The 19,591-nt window shown below is 39.1% G+C and overlaps 2 protein-coding genes and 3 pseudogenes across 2 annotated transcripts; 2 read left to right on the top strand and 3 right to left on the bottom strand.

Annotated features, from left to right (window-relative positions):
- Positions 1–1,594: 1,594 nt before the first annotated feature.
- LOC110047362 (uncharacterized) lies at positions 1,595–3,301 on the bottom strand (annotated as a pseudogene).
- A 3,012-nt stretch (positions 3,302–6,313) lies between these two features.
- On the bottom strand, positions 6,314–7,232 carry LOC149115338 (uncharacterized; annotated as a pseudogene).
- A 908-nt stretch (positions 7,233–8,140) lies between these two features.
- On the bottom strand, positions 8,141–15,754 carry LOC110047716 (uncharacterized). The gene is made up of 6 exons (XM_089285669.1): positions 15,521–15,754; positions 11,587–11,704; positions 11,268–11,358; positions 10,158–10,254; positions 9,332–9,933; positions 8,141–8,913 (listed from the first exon to the last, which is right to left on the bottom strand). The coding sequence occupies exons 1-6, from the start codon at positions 15,752–15,754 to the stop codon at positions 8,160–8,162; spliced, it is 1,896 nt and encodes a 631-aa protein (XP_089141795.1). The 3' UTR covers positions 8,141–8,159.
- Positions 15,755–17,435: 1,681 nt separating this feature from the next.
- LOC149115337 (uncharacterized) lies at positions 17,436–18,043 on the top strand (annotated as a pseudogene).
- A 100-nt stretch (positions 18,044–18,143) lies between these two features.
- On the top strand, positions 18,144–18,950 carry LOC110047393 (uncharacterized). Its single transcript, XM_020753140.2, has one exon. The coding sequence runs from the start codon at positions 18,144–18,146 to the stop codon at positions 18,948–18,950; it is 807 nt and encodes a 268-aa protein (XP_020608799.2).
- Positions 18,951–19,591: the final 641 nt, after the last annotated feature.

Here is a 19,591-nt window from a genome sequence, read left to right as displayed (position 1 = left end):
GCAAGAATTTAGTGTTAATAAAATGCCAATTACCCTACCATTGTGTAATCATGACCACTTCGTCTATGTCGCCTTCTTTCATTCAGTACATCTATTATATGTTGCCTGATCCCCTCTCGGTCAAAATTCAAAAGTTCAAACGAACAACCAGGAACAAGACTGTCTGTTCCTCCAACTGTTTCAGTGCTGCTTTGTTAGCCTTGAACTTTGGTATCTCATTTCCAGGTCACTTATCAACAGCTGCTGCCCTCATTGCTTTTCGTCTGAAAGAGAATTACAGACAAAATGAATGCTGCATTGTACCTCAAACAATGTCATATTGAGCTCGAGCATTCTTCAGGGTATAATAAAAAAATTAATTTGCTGATGATGCAATTTGCTTATGACGTCTATCCAGGAACCAAACACAATGGCGCCTCAGTCAGCTCTCTGTATTTGCTTGAGAAAATGGAAAACAAAACTTATCGTTCCATATATTTTGGGACTAAAACGGCCAAGTTTTGTTTCAGAATCATTTCTTTTCCGTCACTGGAGTCAGAGTTAATTTTCAATTCAGAAGAATCCGAAATAAACTTCAATCAAGCACGTTTGACAACTGTGAACTCACTGCCTTGAGCTTTGAGAACAAATTATTTGTGATATTTCAAGCGACGATGGGGAAGACTTCTTTGCGGACAAGCTGCTTGTATATTACATGTAGGAATGGAAAGCTAGATATGAAGTGGAGGAGCAGGCAAATGAAAAGCAGAAAAGAAAACTCAAGAACTGTTTTGGATGGTCATTTCGTCACCTAAACACAAGATTCCCACGCGTGTTTATAGCCCGTTTACATTTGTTCTTAGCGAGAATGTATTTTGTCGAGGTATGGTTGTTCTATTAAATCCAGTTTGTGTTTTACTTTCTGGAATGCTTCATGTTTATAAGAGTGATGTAAGTGTTCCAGTTTTTGAGACTTGATGAACTCTAAAACAATCTCTTCGATCGATTGAAAATTGTAGAATTGTTTGGGCCTGTATTTTTGAAGCTGTGGGAAGCAAGGTGGAAGGAAACATTTCATACAATTACGGATTTCACAATGTCACACGTTTTAGTTGTAACTCCAAATAACCGATGTAAATTTTTCTCAAAGTTTGCAGTGAAATTCGTTGGATAAGTGAAAAGGATGTGTTCCCTAAGCAGTCTGCAGATAATGTTACGCGGTCATATTTTCGACGCTATTGTACAAAATATGAATACAAACTATTGCCCAGAACGTTTGTCGCACTGCTGATTTCCAAACCTTTGAAAAACTCCGTGAGTTGAACAGTTTTGATATCATGTAATTCTTAAGGATTAATCTTCAACTTTTATCTAAATCTTAATAAGCAGTTTCTTAGAAAATGATTTTGAAATTAAAACTAGCGCTAAAAAGCCACGATGTTTCGACCTGTCCGAGGTCATTTTCAAGTGAGTAAAATTTTCTAAATTAGCATAAATATGTGAAAAACAAGTTGTAATGGATAAAAATGTGGCTAATGCTAAAATATGATAAAATATGTGAAAAAGTGTTAAAAATATACAATGGAAAAATAAAATAATCTTAGCAAGAATTGCTTTAAACAAATAATTTGGTGTGAATTGAATCGCACTGTTTGTTTAATGTTGGTTTCAGTCCTTTGGTAAAAAACTTTTCAAAAATAAGGCAGTCAAATTTGTTCTGACACTTTCTTATGATTCGAAAACTCTGTGCGATGTTTTCTGGCTTTATATCATGCTGCTCTCTGAGGGGGTTCCCAATTGCTGATCTTTGGTGTTCTTCAATTCGTTGGTGTAGGTGTCGGCACGTGTAGCCGACATAGCCTGTATCACAAAGGCCACACTGAAATGAATACACCACGCATTGTTGACTCACAAGAAGTGGCTTGTCTTCCTTGACCTTAATTTCATCCTTGATCTTTCTACTTGTGTAAACTGAGCTATACATGTATTTGCATTGATCTTCCGACTGAGGTCAGCCAGCTGTTTACGCACTACGTTTGCACATTTCTGGTCCTTGAGGGGCAACATGATTCTGACTGGGGCTTCTCTTTTATCAGCCACTCGGGTATGTGAATCCTCGGACACTTTTGATTCAATAAATCTGCGAACGGTTGACTGCACAAGGTCGTCAGGATAGCACAGTCAGGAGAAGATCTCTTTAAGGTGTTCACATTCCTCGTGAAAAAACTTCCACATAGATGAGAGTTGAAATGCACGGTTAAGCATGGTGTTCAGCAGTGACCATTTATATCTGGCGTCAACGTGGCTGTGGTAGTGTAGCAAAAGCCCTTTGTCCATCGGTTTTCTGTAGACCGTGGTGTCTAGGTGACAACCATTCCTGATAACATCCATTCCAAGAAAGAGAAGCCTGCCATTTTCTTTGAGCTCCATTGTAAAATCAATAGAGGGATGACTCTTGTTTAATGTCTCCAGAAATTCTGAGGCTGCCTCTGGATCCAGCATTGCACCAAGTGTATCATCTACAAAGCGTTTGCAGAAGATAGTCAACTTGTTCTCTATTTCTAGCTCTTTCTTGATTTTGCACATGAAGGCGTTTGCCATGAGGGGACCCAGTGGCGATCCCATAGCTACACTGTCCACTTGTTCAGACAAGTTTCCTTCAAACTGAAAGAGCTGATTTTTGGTGGCGATTCTCAACAGCTCCATCAAATCCAACTTTGTGATGTTAAGATCGTGCTCTCTGTTAAACCAGTCATTTTCAAAGGCTCTCTCTGTGATACTCTCGATGGTTTCATCCACTGGAATGTTAGTAAACAGTGACCATACATCATACCACACCAAAACTTCACAGTCTTTGATTTTCATTTCACGAAGTTCATTGGCAAAAACAAAAATTTCGCTGACTGTATGTTCGTTGACGGACAGGGGCTTCAGCTTTTCATCCAGCCACTTGGCAAGTTTATAATGATACATTCCTGTGGCTGATAGTATCGGACGCATGGCTAACTTCTTCTTGTGGGTTTTTGGAAGACTGTAGAGATGTGCAAGTCTGGAACCCTTTTAGACTTCTGAGTCAGCAATGTTTTTAGGTAGGATCTGTTGTACAGCTGAGGACAAGTCCTTCTCTTTTTAAAGTAATGGGTGGTAAAACTTTGGAGGTCTCAAGGCTTACTGGTGCAAATTTTGTCTCGTCATTAATGCATGATTCTTTCAACACACGTATATAGTCTGATTTATCCATTACGACAATGCCAGAGCCCTTATCAGGCTTTGTGACGACAATGTCATCTCTCTTCTTAAGTTGAGTTATCGCTCTCAGCATTGCTTTTGGTGGTGATGGACCTTTGCATTCGCTGTAATTAAGTGCAATAGATCTCGGGGTTGCTGCTGCTAATTCTTTTGCGCCACTGTTGTTGAGATTGAATTCTATTTTCCAGTGAGCCTTCTCAAAGATTGCATGGATTTCCCTCGATGATATTCGTTGTGGTAAAGCAAAGTTAAGCCCTCCACACAAGACTAGCTGTTGGAAGAAGGACAGCCTGTACAAAGATATGTTCTTGATGTGCTCATCAATGTTCATATCGGTGGTCAGAGGTCATGAGATCTTTTTAGTATGAACACTCAGCTGTTGTTGATACTGTTCATTGCGAAAGATGACCGTCGCTTTTAGAATGCAGATGAAACAAAGAGGCAAACAATTAGCAGCAGCATGTTTCCATCACAACCAACACAACCTCAATGGCCACCTTTCTGAGTCCCATCCTCAAACTCGACAGCTGGATTGTCTCTGTTCAGGAACATCATTTTATCCTTGATGGTGACATTCTCAATCTGAACTGCCTTTGACAGACCTCTTAGGCATTCTTGTCTCGTAGGTATAAAGAGTACCTGGTCAGCATCAGAACTGCCACACAACCCCATCGTGTACAGGTGAGGCTGTTCTATCTGTGCTTTCACATCAACTCTTTTTGACGTGTTATTCTTGGCCATATATTCTTCATTTGTTAAGTGGACAGCAGGATCATACTTTTCACGCAGCAGGAATAACAACAGATCATTGCTACCAATTCCAGCATGATCATGCCACAACAACAAGTGTCATGTTCTCCCTGCCTCTTTCAACTGTGTGTGCAGCTTTTCAGGCTTCCTACTCGTGCTTACTTCATTAGAGAAGAAAAATCTTTCCTTAAGTTCTTCAGGGCTTAGGGTTAGGGTTAGGGTTATTTGTGACTTATCTGTTTCGATGCCTGTTTATACATGGTTTGTTTTGAGAATGTAGGATGATGAACTAAGCAACAGCAATCATGATGATGACACTTGCCCGGCCAAGAGCAATGAGGTATTAGGTGTGGAAGATAGCCAGGATGACAAAAGCAGTTCTGAAGACAACCCAGACTGGGGATCTTTAGAGGATAGTGCAGTAAATGAAGAGATTGATGGTGATGATGATGAGTGTTCTAGCAGTATTGATGACAAGGATGACTCCAGAAATACTTTAAGGTGTGTGTAATATTTCACACTGTCTTCACTGTTCTTTTTACTTGATAACACTCAGCTTATCAGCTACCTTATACAAACACAATATTTCATTTTAACTTTTGCAAAAAGGTGTCAGTCGTGATCAGTACAGTACAGTACAGTGTCAGCCAACCTGATTTTACGATGAAAAAGGTTAATGAGAGATAATTCTTGTATATAATTACTCATGCGCAGTATGGCGCATGAGTTATAAAATGAGCTCCGTTTCTCTGTTTTGGTGTCACAGTTGTGCATGCAAATTTATGCATGCATACATTTACCACGCTCTATGGAGCTCTGTCTGCCATATTAGATTCTTCAAGAAGGTGTTTGCAAGCATTGTGCCTTTCCCCCAGTTTGATAAGGTGTGAAAGTACTTATCAGTGCTTTATTTCGTTGTTAAGATTCTGAACTGGCATGTGAGCATGCATGAACAGCAAGAAAGTGTTTCTGAAGAGGTAACAAGTTTAGCTTGGCTGGCACCTGAGTTGTGCAGCAGCGGCCATAAAAGCAAACTTTGGAAACAAACAAACATCTGCTCACAGATTTTCAGCGATTCCAGTGCTTTTCAATGAGTATCATATTGAAAGTTGATGATACAACATCTTTATTCGTTTGTGAAATCAGCTCTCTCTTTCAGTATTGCTCTCGATGTATTGAAGATAAATGTTAGTGATTTCAGATGACATGTGAAGAATTCAAATAAGTGAGTGAACATGCAGTATTTACTAGACAGAAACTGAAGCAAAATGTTGTGCCACCAATGTTGTCAACTGTTGTCGATGCAATAAATGTTATATCCACCATGTTGACAATGTTCACAACATAGCGTTCCGTCCCAATATTTGTGCAGCCAAACAAGAGCTAGGTGGGGATCTGGAGGAGAAAGTTTGAGCGATTCCACGATAATTGTGTCCGGTAGATGGAAAAAGTTTTAAATAGTCTCAATGACCAGCAGTGAGAAATTTTTCTATGAAGTAAAACAATGTAAAAAGAACACTGTGACAGGCAACCCCAGGAGGAATCCAACACGGGACACCCGCATGGCAAGTGATACTCATGACAGCACTGGCCTTCGAAAACAGCGGTCCTTCTTTGGTTCCGGCCCAAGTGGCGTTTCATGAGAAGGACGCCCTTTGGGCCAGGAGTGAAGAAGGACCGCTGTTTTCGCAGGCTATGACAACACCGGCTAACACCTTTCAAAAATTTTACATACAACGTTAATCTTAGCATTATTGAAAGCTAACCAAAAACAGGCTAACTGGAGAGCTGTCTGGGCTAACTGGAGTGCTATTCAGGATAACCGGAGTGTTTTTTAGGCTAACCAGAGTGCTTTTTAGGCCTAGACTACAGAAAAGCGGGTCGTTTGTTTATTGTAAATACTGGTTCAGTCTGGTTGCCGGGCTGACAAAAAGTCACACTACAATGGAAATTCTGAAGTTTTCAGCCATATAAACAAGAATTTGATGTTATTAACTGAAATTTAAAAAAAATTAATTTTGACTACTGGACACGGATAATTGTTACAGGATTAAGAATTCATAGGTGCACCTTCACACACGATTCTCTATCCCATTCCAATTTTATGACCCTCACCTTTTCGAAATCCTCACGCTTTTACGGTTCTCCTTTCCTCTCAATCAAGCAGCAACAACATGCTTCCATTTTCAAAATCACTTTATTGTTTGGTTGTGGACTGGAACTTACAATATTCTTACTTCCTCTCGTTTTAAAAAATCCTTAATGCTTGTTTTTATCTATTAATTAACTAACAAAGGTTTACAAAAATGAAAAAATGAAAGTACGATTCTAGTTACTACTTGAAATTTCTTTGTTTTTGTAGTCTTCGAAGAAAAGTTCTCTGTTTTTCCCTACACCAAGTGTTTATCTTAACCTTAATGTCTTCCCAGTCCTCTGTGAAGGTTTCTGACTCATGTTTTTGCCGCAGAACTGACTGCAGGAAACAAAGTCTTAAGCCCTCCAGCTTTTTGTATCCGTTCGTCCTGGATGTGTTTCCGTTTGCAAACTCCTCTTCTCAAAACAGCACATTCACAGCAGCCATGGCAGAGGGAACCATGTGGGAACTCATTAAGACAATGGCCTCGACCTTGCACTTCTGGTCGTCAGTTGGCCAACGGTCAATATTCTTGAATACAACTTGCGCGTTGATGTCTATGGCGGGTAACGGGGATCGCAGCTGAGGATGAGGGCTTGTTGATAACAGCGATTTTGGCCTGAAGCAGGAACGGCACTATCAGTCACTGATGGGACAGGGACAAGTAGACACTGATTCACGGGAGAGAGTTTGTCTGGAGCAGGAACAGTGCTATCAGTCACTGGTGGGGTAGGAACAAGTAGATGCTGATTCACGGCAGGAGGGAGTTTGTCTGAAGTAGGAATGGCGGGATTCACAGACGGGACAGGAACAAAAAGAGACTGATCCACGGCTGCAACAGGCTCTTGGTCAATGGTACCGCTGATCAGAGAGTCAGAAAGTGTATCTGAGTCGCTAAAATATAGTGGAGGGGTGCTGAGGGTGGGCCTTAATGTCTGTTTAGCCTTAAACTCCATTAATTCTGCCACGATGTTGGTCAGCTTGCCACTTGTTTTTTTCAGGTCTTCCATGATGTCGGGGAAATCCATCTGTTCTTCTGCATCAGCTATTTGGTGTGTTTCTAACTGGACAGCGACCTTTCTTGTCTGGACCACGGCTCAGCCACCAGAGCATTCAGCATCTGAACCTGAAATTTAACAGTTTCATACAATTGCTTTCAATAGCCTGCATGAAGCCATTTCTTGTTTCCTTAAGTGGAAATGGACGTCGCCTTTCAAGTCTGAGTTCCAAATTTCATTGTGATCCGAAACAAAAATACCATGCCCTGAGAAAAACCATTGAAGTTTGAGACCAGTCAACACTACGTAAAAGGTAAGCCCTTTTTGGTCAACGCTAAGTACTCACCAGAGACTTAAGGATCAGAAGGAGAAATTCAGCTAGAAATTCCAAGTCACGGCAAGCAAAAGTTTTTACGCTGATTGTGTCGCTAGTGAGTACTTACTAGGGTCATATATCGTTCTGGACGCTTTTAAGTGTAACTTGAAGAAGGTTCACTTGTAAGTCAAAGCAATTCTCGTTTGACCTTTAAACTGCCATTAATACTGTATAGTTTTCCTCTTCTCTTTCACAGACCATATATGATTTAATACCTGTTCGATGAGGTATTAGTCTCTCCTTATCAAGGAGAATTTATCATTAAAAGGACCAGTCAAAACCAGTGAAATCTCCACGATGACAATAATCACTATTTGCTAAATTTATCTTTGGCCCTTTGGTTGCAAGTTATCATTATGTTTAGTCATACGGAAAGTGCTCTTCAGTACTAGATTTTTTTTTTTTTTTTCAGTCTAGTCTATCAACTTTATTGGTCACAAAATTACAATATAATTAAAAGAAGAAAAGGACCAATAGGAATTCCATGAACGGGAAAATAAAGTTACCCATGCGAGGCGCAACCCTAGAAGCTAGTAAGAATGGTGATAGAAAATCTTAAATTTGATAAAAATTACAATAAAATCTAATAATTACTTATAGTTAAAAATTATAGTTAAATCTAATTAATTACAATAGTTTAAAACAAAATGCGGATAATATTAGTCACAGAAAATTAAGAGCGGTGGCAAGGACAGTTACAGAAGAGGAACCAGGAGCAGGGCATGTCAATATCATAGGTAGTGTCCAGTAAAGTAAAATAAGTGGCGTGCAAAAAATATTTGAATAAACTTGGGCTAGAAAATTTGTCTTGAGGGGCGAGATTACAGATAGTGTTCCAGGGTTTTACAATTCTATTGAAAAAAGAAGCTTGAAAAGTTGCGGTTTTACAGTAAGCAGGTTTTAGTACAAGGGTGGGGTTCTTAGAGCGGGACCGGCCATGTGTGGTAAAAGTAACATATCGTTCAATTTTTAGGTCAGTATATCCAGAAATACAGTTATAGAGAAATAAAAGATCTCTCAGTTCCCTGTCATATGTTAGTGGTAACAAGCGAAGAGTCAGCAATCGTTGTTTGTAGGACATCTCGCCGATTCTAGTTCTTAGTATCCAGTGAGTGGCGCGCCTCTGGACTCTTTCTAAGATTGTTCTCAAATTGACGCTAGCAGGAGACCAAACTTCCATGGCATAAGTAAGCTGTGACTTCACGAGAGATAGATAAAGTGTCCGCCTTACTTTGATGTCGGTCATAAGTGGGCAAGTTCTCTTTAAGAGTCCCAGCATTCTATTAGCCTTGAGTACAATACGCGTTACATGCGAGTCCCACGTTAGATTTTTAGTAATAGTTACACCGAGGTCTTTTTCTTTGTCGCGTACCCAAGTACATGGGGAACGGTAAGCGTCAACCACAGCGTACAAAACTTGATTTTTAAATTACTTTAATGAATCAGCTATCATACACGTGCGGTGAAAACTACAAGGCAAATTTGATTGCGTAATCAGAAACGAACCTAAATAAATAACAAGCGAAAATAGAAATCATAAAAAGCAAAAAAGCGATCAATATGTACAATAGAAACTCACGTCTGATCCTGCGTTAGCGAGGTAAACACATAGACTCCAAGAAAATAACTCAAACTCCTGACTCCTAAACACTCGGATGACCCCGATACTGAGATAACTGCGTGGGTTATGTAAGCGACTGGCTTTTAAAGTAAATTGATAGCTAAATCACATGATATAAAACGCTCTGATTAATGATTAAAGGGCACGAACAATGAAACGATAGAAACGATAATAAAACTAAACAGAGCTGCAATGATAGAGTAAACAAAAACGATCTCTTATACTTTGAGCGTTCAGCACATTCTTCCTGAACGCATTGTATGTTTACCTCGCCAAGGTGATATTCATGATTTACAGGTGTTTTCTTTCGCGTAATTGTTAGCACTTTGCATTTGGAGGCGTTGAACTTCATATTTGATTCGTGGCTCCAGGTGTTTAAACTTGTCAGATCCTGCTGGAGAATAGCACAGTCCTTCACTGACAAAATAGTACGGTGCAGCTTGGTATCATCAGCATACAGAGCGGTGCTGGTTTGCTCATGGATGACATCAGGCAGGTCATTGATAAATATCACAAAGAGGAGTGGGCCGAGAAGACTACCCTGGGGTACACCGGAAGTGACCGGTAGACGCTCAGAGGCGGTGCCATCAATCACAACTCTCTGCGATCTGTCCTTTAGGTAGTCAGAAAACCAATCTAATAGTTGACCTGTGACACCATACCATTTCAGCCTTTCAATAAGAATGACGTGATCAACTGTGTTGAAGGCCTTGGCAAAATCAAGGTACAAAATATCCGTCTGTTTATTTTTGTCGAGTGCCTCCCCAATTGAATGAAGTACGGATAAGAGTTGTGAAGAGCAGCAAGAGCAAGAGTTGCGAAGATTCTAAGTAAACAAAGCCCCAATACCTTAAGTAAAGCCTGGCCGTATTCAAAGAAATATGTGACCGTCCACGGGAAAACATATTTCAACACTAATCTGTTTTAATGGGCGAAACCATTTGAAGATGCCAAAACAAAACATTTCACTAATTCATTTGTCAAGTTGTTTCCAACACACGTGCACATTAGCCCGATTAGCATATCTGGGACTCCGGGACATCCATATACCCAACAGATTTGCATTCTGTAGTTCGTTTCTATGTTGTCATAAACATTACATTGATTGCAAACCAGTATCAAATTCAGAGCAAACCAATAACAGTTTCTGTTATGAACCAGATCAACATAATTATAAACTGAAATATTCTGAACACCAGAAGCATAAAAATAGTTCACCAAAACACAACTTTATTGATCACGAATGAAATTTGAATCACTTGCTCAACTCGTTGCTTCACCACAAAAGTTGTTATTTGGCGGTGAAGTCTGAAATGTACCGAATGATTTGCTATTTGAATGCCGTTAACTGTCCATCAATTATCCATTAATGGATAAGCGTTAATGTATAAATTTTTTCCCATGTACTGTCACATATTTTGATTGTAGATTAAATTCCGCAGTAGGTAATGAACTGACTTGTCCCCAGTAGTCTCTCTTGAGACACTAGGGACATGTGCAGACTGAGAAAGGAGAGAAGTGCGAGATCGAGACAACAGGGAACGAGTCGGGGTAAGTAATTGCCCAGGAAACAAATTTTACAGATACCATAGTATTCCGAAAGTAACGGTCCCCCCGAAAATAACGGTTCCCCAAAGGTAATGTTAATTTTTTACCTTCCTTTTGAACCCCAAAAGTAGCAACTGAATTACCTTACAAACTTTTTTTAACTATCTAAAAGTAATGGCTGCCCGAAAGTGGTGGCCCCTGCTTTTGCCTGCTAAATCTGAAAGTAACAGGGGCCGTTACTATCGTAGCCTGCGTAGTAAGCGTTCCCGTACAAAGAGCTTTCCTGCAATCTGGCCACTCCTAAATTGGAGCAAGAGCAAAAACTTGACGAAGCAGGGGGTGAGCCTCACCACCCCCTGCTTTGTCGACTTTTTGCTCCCACTCCAATTTACGTGCAGGCAGAATGCAGGAAAGCTCTTTGTTCGGGAACACTTGCTATGCAGGCTATTAGTATCAGAATTCTCTGGTATAATTAAACTGCAGCTGTAAGTCCAATATTTTTCCTCTTTAACTACAACGGGCATTGTCGAGAAAACTGATAGAATTACCTTGTCATCAGATGTCTTAGTTCTTCTTGCTGGATTTGAATTCTCGAGATCGTGTTGGCATCACTTTTCACCAGAGGGAGGATCGGAGAAAAGATCGGCATTCTTTGGATTGTCGACAAACTTCTTTTCCTCCAGGTTCAGCTTATCTTCATTATCTGAGAAAAGAAAATTTAAGTTGTTGAGTTAACGCAATCAAATGAGATGAAAACTATAAAACTGGTTGAAAACGTAGTGGTCTACAGCCTCGCATGTCCCCATAAAGTTTCAAAAACTAAGTTAGTGCCCTGCAATTATTTCCGCTAGAGATCGGATGCAACTTTGATTACTCTATACAACATTGAACACCACGCTAAACAAAATATAAATAAAAAAATTCTACTAACCATCTGATGCAATAACTATTGCGTTCAGCTCTTTAATGCCAAATTTTATCATAACCTCAGCTTTTTTCTGTGGCGCTGAATTAGTAAAAGGCTGTCGGGAGTCTTTCATTCTGAGTTTCTTTGTATCAACAATACATGTACTTTGGTCAATATTAAATGACTTTGGTAAGGTTACGGAGAGACATTTCTGCGACTGATTAACACAAAGACCACTGGGTTTGAAAGTAAAATGGAGAAGGTTAATGCAATTTATTTATACACCTGCACCAGAATGTTAGCCAATTAGAGGGAAGTTCTTTACCACAGTGAACCTCTTGTTCTTACATATACTAGATAATAGTCCTACAAAGGTGTGATAAAATGTGATAATTTTTGTTATTGTGTTAGCGCAAACATCCTCTCAAACTTACAACAGTATTTTAGGGTTTTGTTTCTTGTGGATTTGTTGTGGGGGCTTCAGCCTCCACTATGTTACTGTCAGAGGAATTTATTTGTCTATGTGTCGCATATTGTTAGGTCTTCTGGGAGGAACTGAGTAGGCTTCTATGACGTGAGCGTTCAATACGGTGGCCATTGTTGTTTTGAGTACATGTAATATTTTCCACAGCTTACTGTTGCAAGTTGGTTGCAGTTTTCAAGGTAAGTTATTTTCCATTTCTAAATTGCTTTGCCTCGTTTTTGTTACATATTATCATTCTTTCCGCACCGCCCTCGAGAACTGTGTACTCTTTGTTATTTCACTTAGATCTTCCTGAGAAAATTTCTTCAGCGATACAAGATTTGTTTTGCTCACGAAAACCATTAACTTATCCAGGCTCGGCTCGTGTTCAGTGTGGATTGTACAGGAGAAGTATTCGCTTTCGCAAGCACTCACCCTCTTTACACAAATGAGTGTCAGTTATTGGACTCTACTGTTATCACATAAATCGCATACATGTACTCGCACTGTGCATTCATTTTTAGCAGCTGTGAATGCAGTGAAACTGCCGAACTTACATGTACTGGAGCTGTTTGTTAACTACATGATAATATTAACTGCGAGTATGGGGACATCAATTGAACAATACCAGTCGAGAAAACAAAGGATGCCTTATCTCATGTTCAACGGGGCTGGATTCTTACCACGTCTTAGCTAAATGTGTTTTACTTGACAACATTGAAATTCTGGACATGTACAGAAATGATGGGCTACATTTTGTCCACATCTCATTGCTTGTAACAGGGAGTGAATGATGTGGAGAACAATCCAGGCCCTGCAGTATTTAATAACACTAATCCAACAACCACTGTGTCTGCTGGCCACAAGTCAAGGAACTGACAGAAACACACTTTGGTGAATGTTGGTAAGCAGTGTGTTGCAATTTATGTTCACTTGATTATTATTAAAGTTAACAATAAAATAGAAGACGCTGTTCTTAGAATTTGCTTATTGGATCGAGCCTATACAGTTCTACAAGATATTAATTCTGTACAAAAAATGTGTATTTGCTGTTAACTTTTACAATGAGGTTAACTAATATTCCAGGAATAGTTTCGGTTTTTGCCAGAATGCACATTCAATGCAACGTAACGCAATTTAATACATTGTTCATTATTCTTACTTTTGACATCAAACAATGCCCAATATATGTCTCTTAAAAATTCACTTGCAGAAGCTTTTTCAAATAATTTTCTCAAACTCATCAATAACTCATCACGTTTAAACAATGTGAATCATAACTGTGATGGTGTTTGGATATCTGATCTTATTTGGCATAGATGTTGTGATTTTAAGGTGCCTTTCTCTCCTTAGTTTAGTTTCAACTGAGAAGATAGGTGTACTCGTGTATAGTTATAGTGTGTCAAACACCGAAGACCACATTTCATCACATTTCCAACACGTCAAATTTTGTCAAATATTCTCAGCTGTGTGTTATATCTTAAACACTCTTCTTCATATTTGGAAATGTGGTTAAACACGGTCTTTCATGCTTGATGTATAACATCATTGTTACTACAATTGTTGTTTGTTACAGTTTTAAAGATATCAGAGCACAGCTTTGACATATTTTTAATTTAACTTTGAGGATTTGCATGGGATCCCCCTTTCAGTTGAAAGATACACTTTTGCCAGCATTGAAGAGCTTAAGGGCGAATGTTCCCAATGGTGAAAGATATCGCAGCAACAGTCAAAAAAATAAATTCTGCTCATATTCTCAGGTTAGGTAGGCCTTAGTGTGAAACAAATCACGACATACTTCGTTTGGCTGAATATCGATTTATTTGTGAGAAAATCGATAATAACCGAATTCCGTCAAAATGCCACTTTTGGAGCTCAAAATTTAAGATGAATCTCGAAGCTTCGGATCACAAAATCAAACAACCTAGACCAATAAAAACTATCAAATCTTGAAAACCAACATCAGAGCATATGTTGACAGATATTTGAGCAATTCTTGTCTATTTATTTAGAAAATCTAATTAAATTTTTCCAACCTACTTTTAACTAGACTGAAAACAGGTTAAAAGAAATGCGTTATTTAACTATGTGCTACACGAAATAATTGACTGAAAATCTGCCTTTTGGAAGGTGATAAGTAGTCCTTTTTGATCTCCAAAGGATTTTTTTGGGGAAATGATTCAGAGCGATTTAATCACATTTGAAAGTTGGATAAAATGCGCCGATTCGACGGTGCCATTAATTGGCTGGAAATGTAGACATACACACGCAAATGCAATTGTTTCGCATTTGAAGTCCAGTATACGATTATTTAACATAACATCCTCTTACCTTCATGTCGCTGTATCAAAAAACAGGGCTGCAGTCCTGCTGAGTCCTGAAATTGTTGCATTGGTCACTTAAAAGCAATATAACTTGGCGGAAATAGTGCTGCACCACCTCCTGATCATGAGTTGTTTACAAAGCGTATTTTGGGGTTTTCTGATTCGAGGTTTCTGCTCCCATCTCGTTGAAAATGAGGCTGTAATCACTCTACGTAAGATAACTTTGTTTAAATATAAGTCTTGAACTGAACAGCAAATCAGATGCGGGCAAAAATGTGGTTATTTCAAGGACATCTGTCCTTCGTTTGGCGGAATAACGCAAATTTTAAATTCAAAACGAGGTGAACTGAAATCAACAACTGTGGCAAAGTAACTTTGGAGGGGAGGTAGGGGGGTTGTGTTCGCCTTTCACGCACAAATTTAAACAAAATTCATGTGCCACTCATACTTTTAGCTGTTTTTAGCCATTTCTTCGTATTACAAACTCAAGAAACCACTAGAGTAAGCATTGCACTAGCCAGCAGAGTGTTTACCGGCTTCAATGTCACTATTGTGAAATGCATATCTCTTAGATTGTTGCACTTCCAATTACTGATGTTGTACAGTGGATTTTGAAAGGACCAACCCTTCTAATCAGTTAATTACTACTCTTGCCCAAGGAGCTAGCCGACGGCTTGAAAAGAAACACTCTCTTGTTTGTCTGTAGCGGATGACCGAGGTACTTTAGTGATCCGTAAGGTTTGCTGTCAGGATGCGAATCTTCAGTTTCACAGGCCAGGAATTCAAGCCATTTAGTTCATTGTTTTAGAACTACACTTGTCAACTAATCTTTGCAAAATATCCATATAGGAGTGCTTGCGCTTGCTGGTTATTGAAGATACATCTAGCTCAAGTGCGGTACAAATCTCCTGCAGCATCCCTACGGAAAACTTTGACAGCTTCGACTGTCACACAATTGCACAGATGTTATATTTTTTAAACACGATTGGATGCTGAAGGGCAAAAGTCTTCATCACTTGCTTACTCAGTCAAGTCTTGAATGTCTTCACTACCAATGCTATAAGTTTTTTTAGCTGTCAAGCAAGATAAAATCCTGCTATTTGCAAAAGTGGAGGAGGTCATCCTTTTCAAAGATACTGGAGCTATTGTTGTGCTTGGCTGTTCACATTACCTTTGAAATGTTAGCAGTATCAGCCTTTTGCCCGGTGTGTTCATCTTGAAACACTTCTGTAAGATAGGTTTCTTGTGTAGCCATGAGGTTCTTTCTTGTCACTGTTGCTGACTTCAGAGCACATCCCATCGGTGGTGCTGGACCTTTATCCTGCAACAATAAGATAACATCTCCATCCACAGTCTCTGGAACGACACCAGTACCATGCCCCAGTTTGGCAGCGTGTATTATCATCGCCTTGTTGTACAAGGTTTTCGTGCTCTAGGGCATACTTGTGTCACAATCTGCTAGCTGTTTTTCAAACGGCGAATATTGCTGGAAGGACTTGACACACCCCTCCTCTGGACAATGAAACAGCCTGCTTCTTTTCTCACTGTTTTCTTCATCACTGTCTTTCTCTGTCGCTGAAGCCAATTCCATTGTTTGCCCTGGGTGTTGTCTGGCTTTGTTTTGAAAGAAATTATCTGCCAGAAATTATCGCATTACCTGCCAGCTTGTTTAAATGAGGCGGAGGGCTACTGCTTGCTTGGTGAAAATTTCTCTAGGGTAAAAACAAGAACAAAAAAACTTTCGCAAGTGAGACAAATGATATGGAAATTTTCTTGGAAAGTGTCCTGAAACCAGAAAATTACCAAATTTACAATGCTGTTATTCATATTTTTACTAGTAAAATGCCAGTTTAAAAAGAATTTCTATAATTTCTATAAATTAGCAATTAACGGGCTTCAATAAAACGAGGAACACGGACCATTCCTGAAAATTCCAGAACATCAGTCAATCAATCATTCAATGATTACTCCAGCGGTGGGCCGTGGCAGGTTCCTGGCCACAGTCTTCCTGAGTTGGGTGTAGCCTCTGGAGAAGAGTTAATATAAAATTAAATATCTGTAGAGCTAGGGTGGGTAGTACTGAAACTCTCAATCTCGCAATAATGGAAATAAAAGTGAATAAATTTTTGAACGAGACTCAGTTTTGACACAGTAACAGACGATTAGTTCACAGTCCAAGGGTTTATGCGGGACACGTGATGAAGGCAAAAATTTGTGTGACAGGTGAAAAACAACTAAAAGACATACGTGATTCCTGAATTTATGAAAAAGTATGGCTAAAAACTGCTAAAAGTATGAGTGGCACGTGAATTTTGTCAAAATTTGTGCGTGAAAGGCGAACACAACCCCCCTACCTCCCCTCCAAAGTTGCTTTGCCAGAGTTGTCGATTTCAGTTCACCTCGTTTTGTATTTAAAATTTCCGTTATTCCGTCAATCGAGGGACATATGTCCTTGAAATAGCCACATTTTTGCCCGCATCTGATTCGCTGTTCAGTTCAAGACTTATATTTAAACAAAGTTACGTAAAGTGATTACAGCCTCATTTTCAACGAGATGGGAACAGAAACCTCGAATCAGAAAACCCCACATGATCAGGAGGCAGCACAGCACTATTCTGCCAAGTTATATTGCTTTTAAGTGATCGATGCAACAATTTCAGGACTCAGCAGGACTGCAGCCCTGTTTTTTGATACAGCGACATGAAGGTAAGAGGATGTTATGTTAAATAAATTGTACACTGGACTTCAAGTGTGAAACAATTGAATTTGTGTGTATGTCTACATTTCCAGCCAATTAATGGCATCGTTGAATCAGCGCATTTTATCCAGTTTTCAAATTTGATTAAATCACTCCGAATCATTTCCCCAAAAAATCCTTTGGAGATCGAAAAGGACTACTTATCGCCTTCCAAAAGCCAGATTTTCAGTCAATTATTTCGTGTAGCACATAGTTAAATAATGCGTTTCTTTTAACCTGTTTTCAGTCTAGTTAAAAGTAGGTCTGGAAAATTGAATTAGATTTTCTAAATAAATAGACCCTTCTCCAAAATGGCGCCAGCCAAGAGAGGACTGAAAACTGGGGGTATAGTTTGTTGACATCTAGAGTTGCAAAGATCGATTTCTGCCATTTTTTGTCGGAAGATTTACAAAAATTGAAAATGCCACATAGCTGTTGTGTCCCCTTTTGTAATGCTACATCAAAGAAGAATAAGAACCTTCGATTTCACTGTTTTCCCAAGAAACAAGAGCTAAAAGACCAGTGGATTGCTAAAATTCGCCGCGACGAGGGAGATTATTTCGCTGTTACAGAGAACACACGCATCTGCTCAAAGCACTTCTGCGAGGATGATTACACAGTTAGCAAAGATGGAAAAGGCAAGAAAATTGTTCTGAAGAAAGGTTCTGTTTCAACTATTTTTAAATGGTCTATCGAAAAACAATGTCGGAGTACTTTTGTAAGCAAAGGAAAGTGTAAAGGTGAAGCTTTGAAGGCGCCACGGAAGAAATGGCAACGAAAGAGCTGCCCGCGCTGCGAAAGAAAACAAGCTGCTATTGACAGACTGCAAAGTGATCTTGAAGAAGAAAAGCCCAGTTGAAAGAACTTAGTGAACGGTTTGAGCATTTCAAAAAGGAAAAGGGAGAGCAATAGGTTGCTTGCGTCTTAAAGGAGGATAAACATGTGTTTTTCTGCTGAAAACTTCCGTAAACAGGACCAGTTAATTCCATTTTACACAGGTATTGTAAACTGGACTGTGTTTTTGCAGTTTAACTTTATTGTCAGTAGATGTAAGGATATGAAATACTGGAGATCTGACATTAATGCAGATGAAAATCACCAGCATGAGCCTGATCAGCTACGTCAAGGAAGACCTCGAAGTTTGTCGATGTTTAATGAGTATTTTCTAACTCTTGTCAGATTAAGACATGCCTTCCCAGAGGAGCATCTAGCTTACCTTTTTAAAATGTCAATGTCAACAGTTTCAAGAATATTCCTTTCTTGGATTAACTTGTTGTACTTTGAATTGGGATCCATTCCCATCTGGCAGAGCAAAGACCTGATTGAGGAAACTATGCCCATTCCTTTTAAAGAAAGGTACCCAGCCACCAGGTGCATTTTGGACTGTACAGAAATCAAGATTTGCAAACCATCATCCTTGCGAGCTCAAAGTCAGTCTTTTTCCTCTTACAAAACCACTACAACTATGAAGGGATTGTTAGGAATTGCACCCTCTGGTGCTCCTGTATTTATTTCTGATCTTTACACTGGTAGTATTTCAGATAAGGACATCACAAAACAAAGTGAAATTCTAGAGCTGTTGGAAAAGGGTGATGACTGCATGGCAGATAAAGGATTTAACATTAAAGATCTACTGGAACCAATTGGAGTGACTTTAAATATACTTCCCTTTCTTTTTGATAAAGTCCAGTTTAACGAGGAAGAAGTTGAAAATACACAGTCATTAGCTAGTGTTCCCATCCATGTGGAAAGGGCTATAAGTAGAATCAAAATGTACAAAATCATTACCAATGTTGTGCCCCTGTCTCTGGCAGGGGTGTTAAATCAGATTTGGACAGTCTGTTGCATGCTGTTATTATTTTAGTCCCCAGTTATTGACCAGGAAAAGTATGAGGAAGACTGATCATTCTGGTCCATTAAGTGTCTGGATTTATTGTAAAAAAAATTAAACACCTTCTATTATGTAAAATCACAACAGTTAAGAGATTCAGAAGTATGTTTCTTTCCCTTATATTTTGCACAAAAACATGCTTGTACATGAGACAAATTTACACTTTGCATGCTGTTTGTCATCAGTTATCTGCTTATTGCCTCAAAAAATAAGGCAAGCAGTGAGAAAAATAAAGTTCATGAACTTTGGAAGTGACTTTGTGAAAAACTCCAGGATCAAATTCAAGTTTTTGTACAAACAGATTTTCTGACCCCTCCTTAGAATGGATACAAAATTTGCTCCACAACAATCCTGATATTCCCATTAGGCCTTGTAGCTGAAAGTAATACTTATGGTTATGTTTGAGTCTTATTTCTCCATTTTTATCTTGATGAATACAAATGTCCCTTTTAAGTTCTAAGCATTCCTCAGTTGACTTTCCCTTTATCGAAAACAAGCTCTTAATTTCCAGAATTCCAACCGATGGATTCTCATTAGGATCATAAATAATACCATCAGGCGAACAACCCATCCAGTAAATGTCAGGATGAATCAACAACCCACATTTGAAAACT

This window comes from Orbicella faveolata, unplaced genomic scaffold (genome assembly GCF_042242905.1).
Source record: "Orbicella faveolata isolate gen_17 unplaced genomic scaffold, um_ofav_v1 contig_13, whole genome shotgun sequence".
NCBI lineage: Eukaryota > Metazoa > Cnidaria > Anthozoa > Scleractinia > Merulinidae > Orbicella > Orbicella faveolata.
The sequence above is the reverse complement of the archived record's forward strand: the minus strand, read 5'-3'. Positions and strand labels throughout refer to the sequence as shown.

Excerpts from the sequence above, each read along its gene's own strand:
- LOC110047393 (XM_020753140.2), top strand. The coding sequence starts at position 18,144 with ATGAAATACTGGAGATCTGACATTAATGCAGATGAAAATCACCAGCAT.
- LOC110047716 (XM_089285669.1), bottom strand. The coding sequence starts at position 15,754 with ATGATAATACACGCTGCCAAACTGGGGCATGGTACTGGTGTCGTTCCA. Across the intron at positions 11,705-15,520 it reads ATACTGCTAACATTTCAAAG|AAACTCAGAATGAAAGACTC; the intron begins GTAATGTGAACA and ends GTTGATACAAAG. Across the intron at positions 11,359-11,586 it reads AATAGTTATTGCATCAGATG|ATAATGAAGATAAGCTGAAC; the intron begins GTTAGTAGAATT and ends TTCTTTTCTCAG.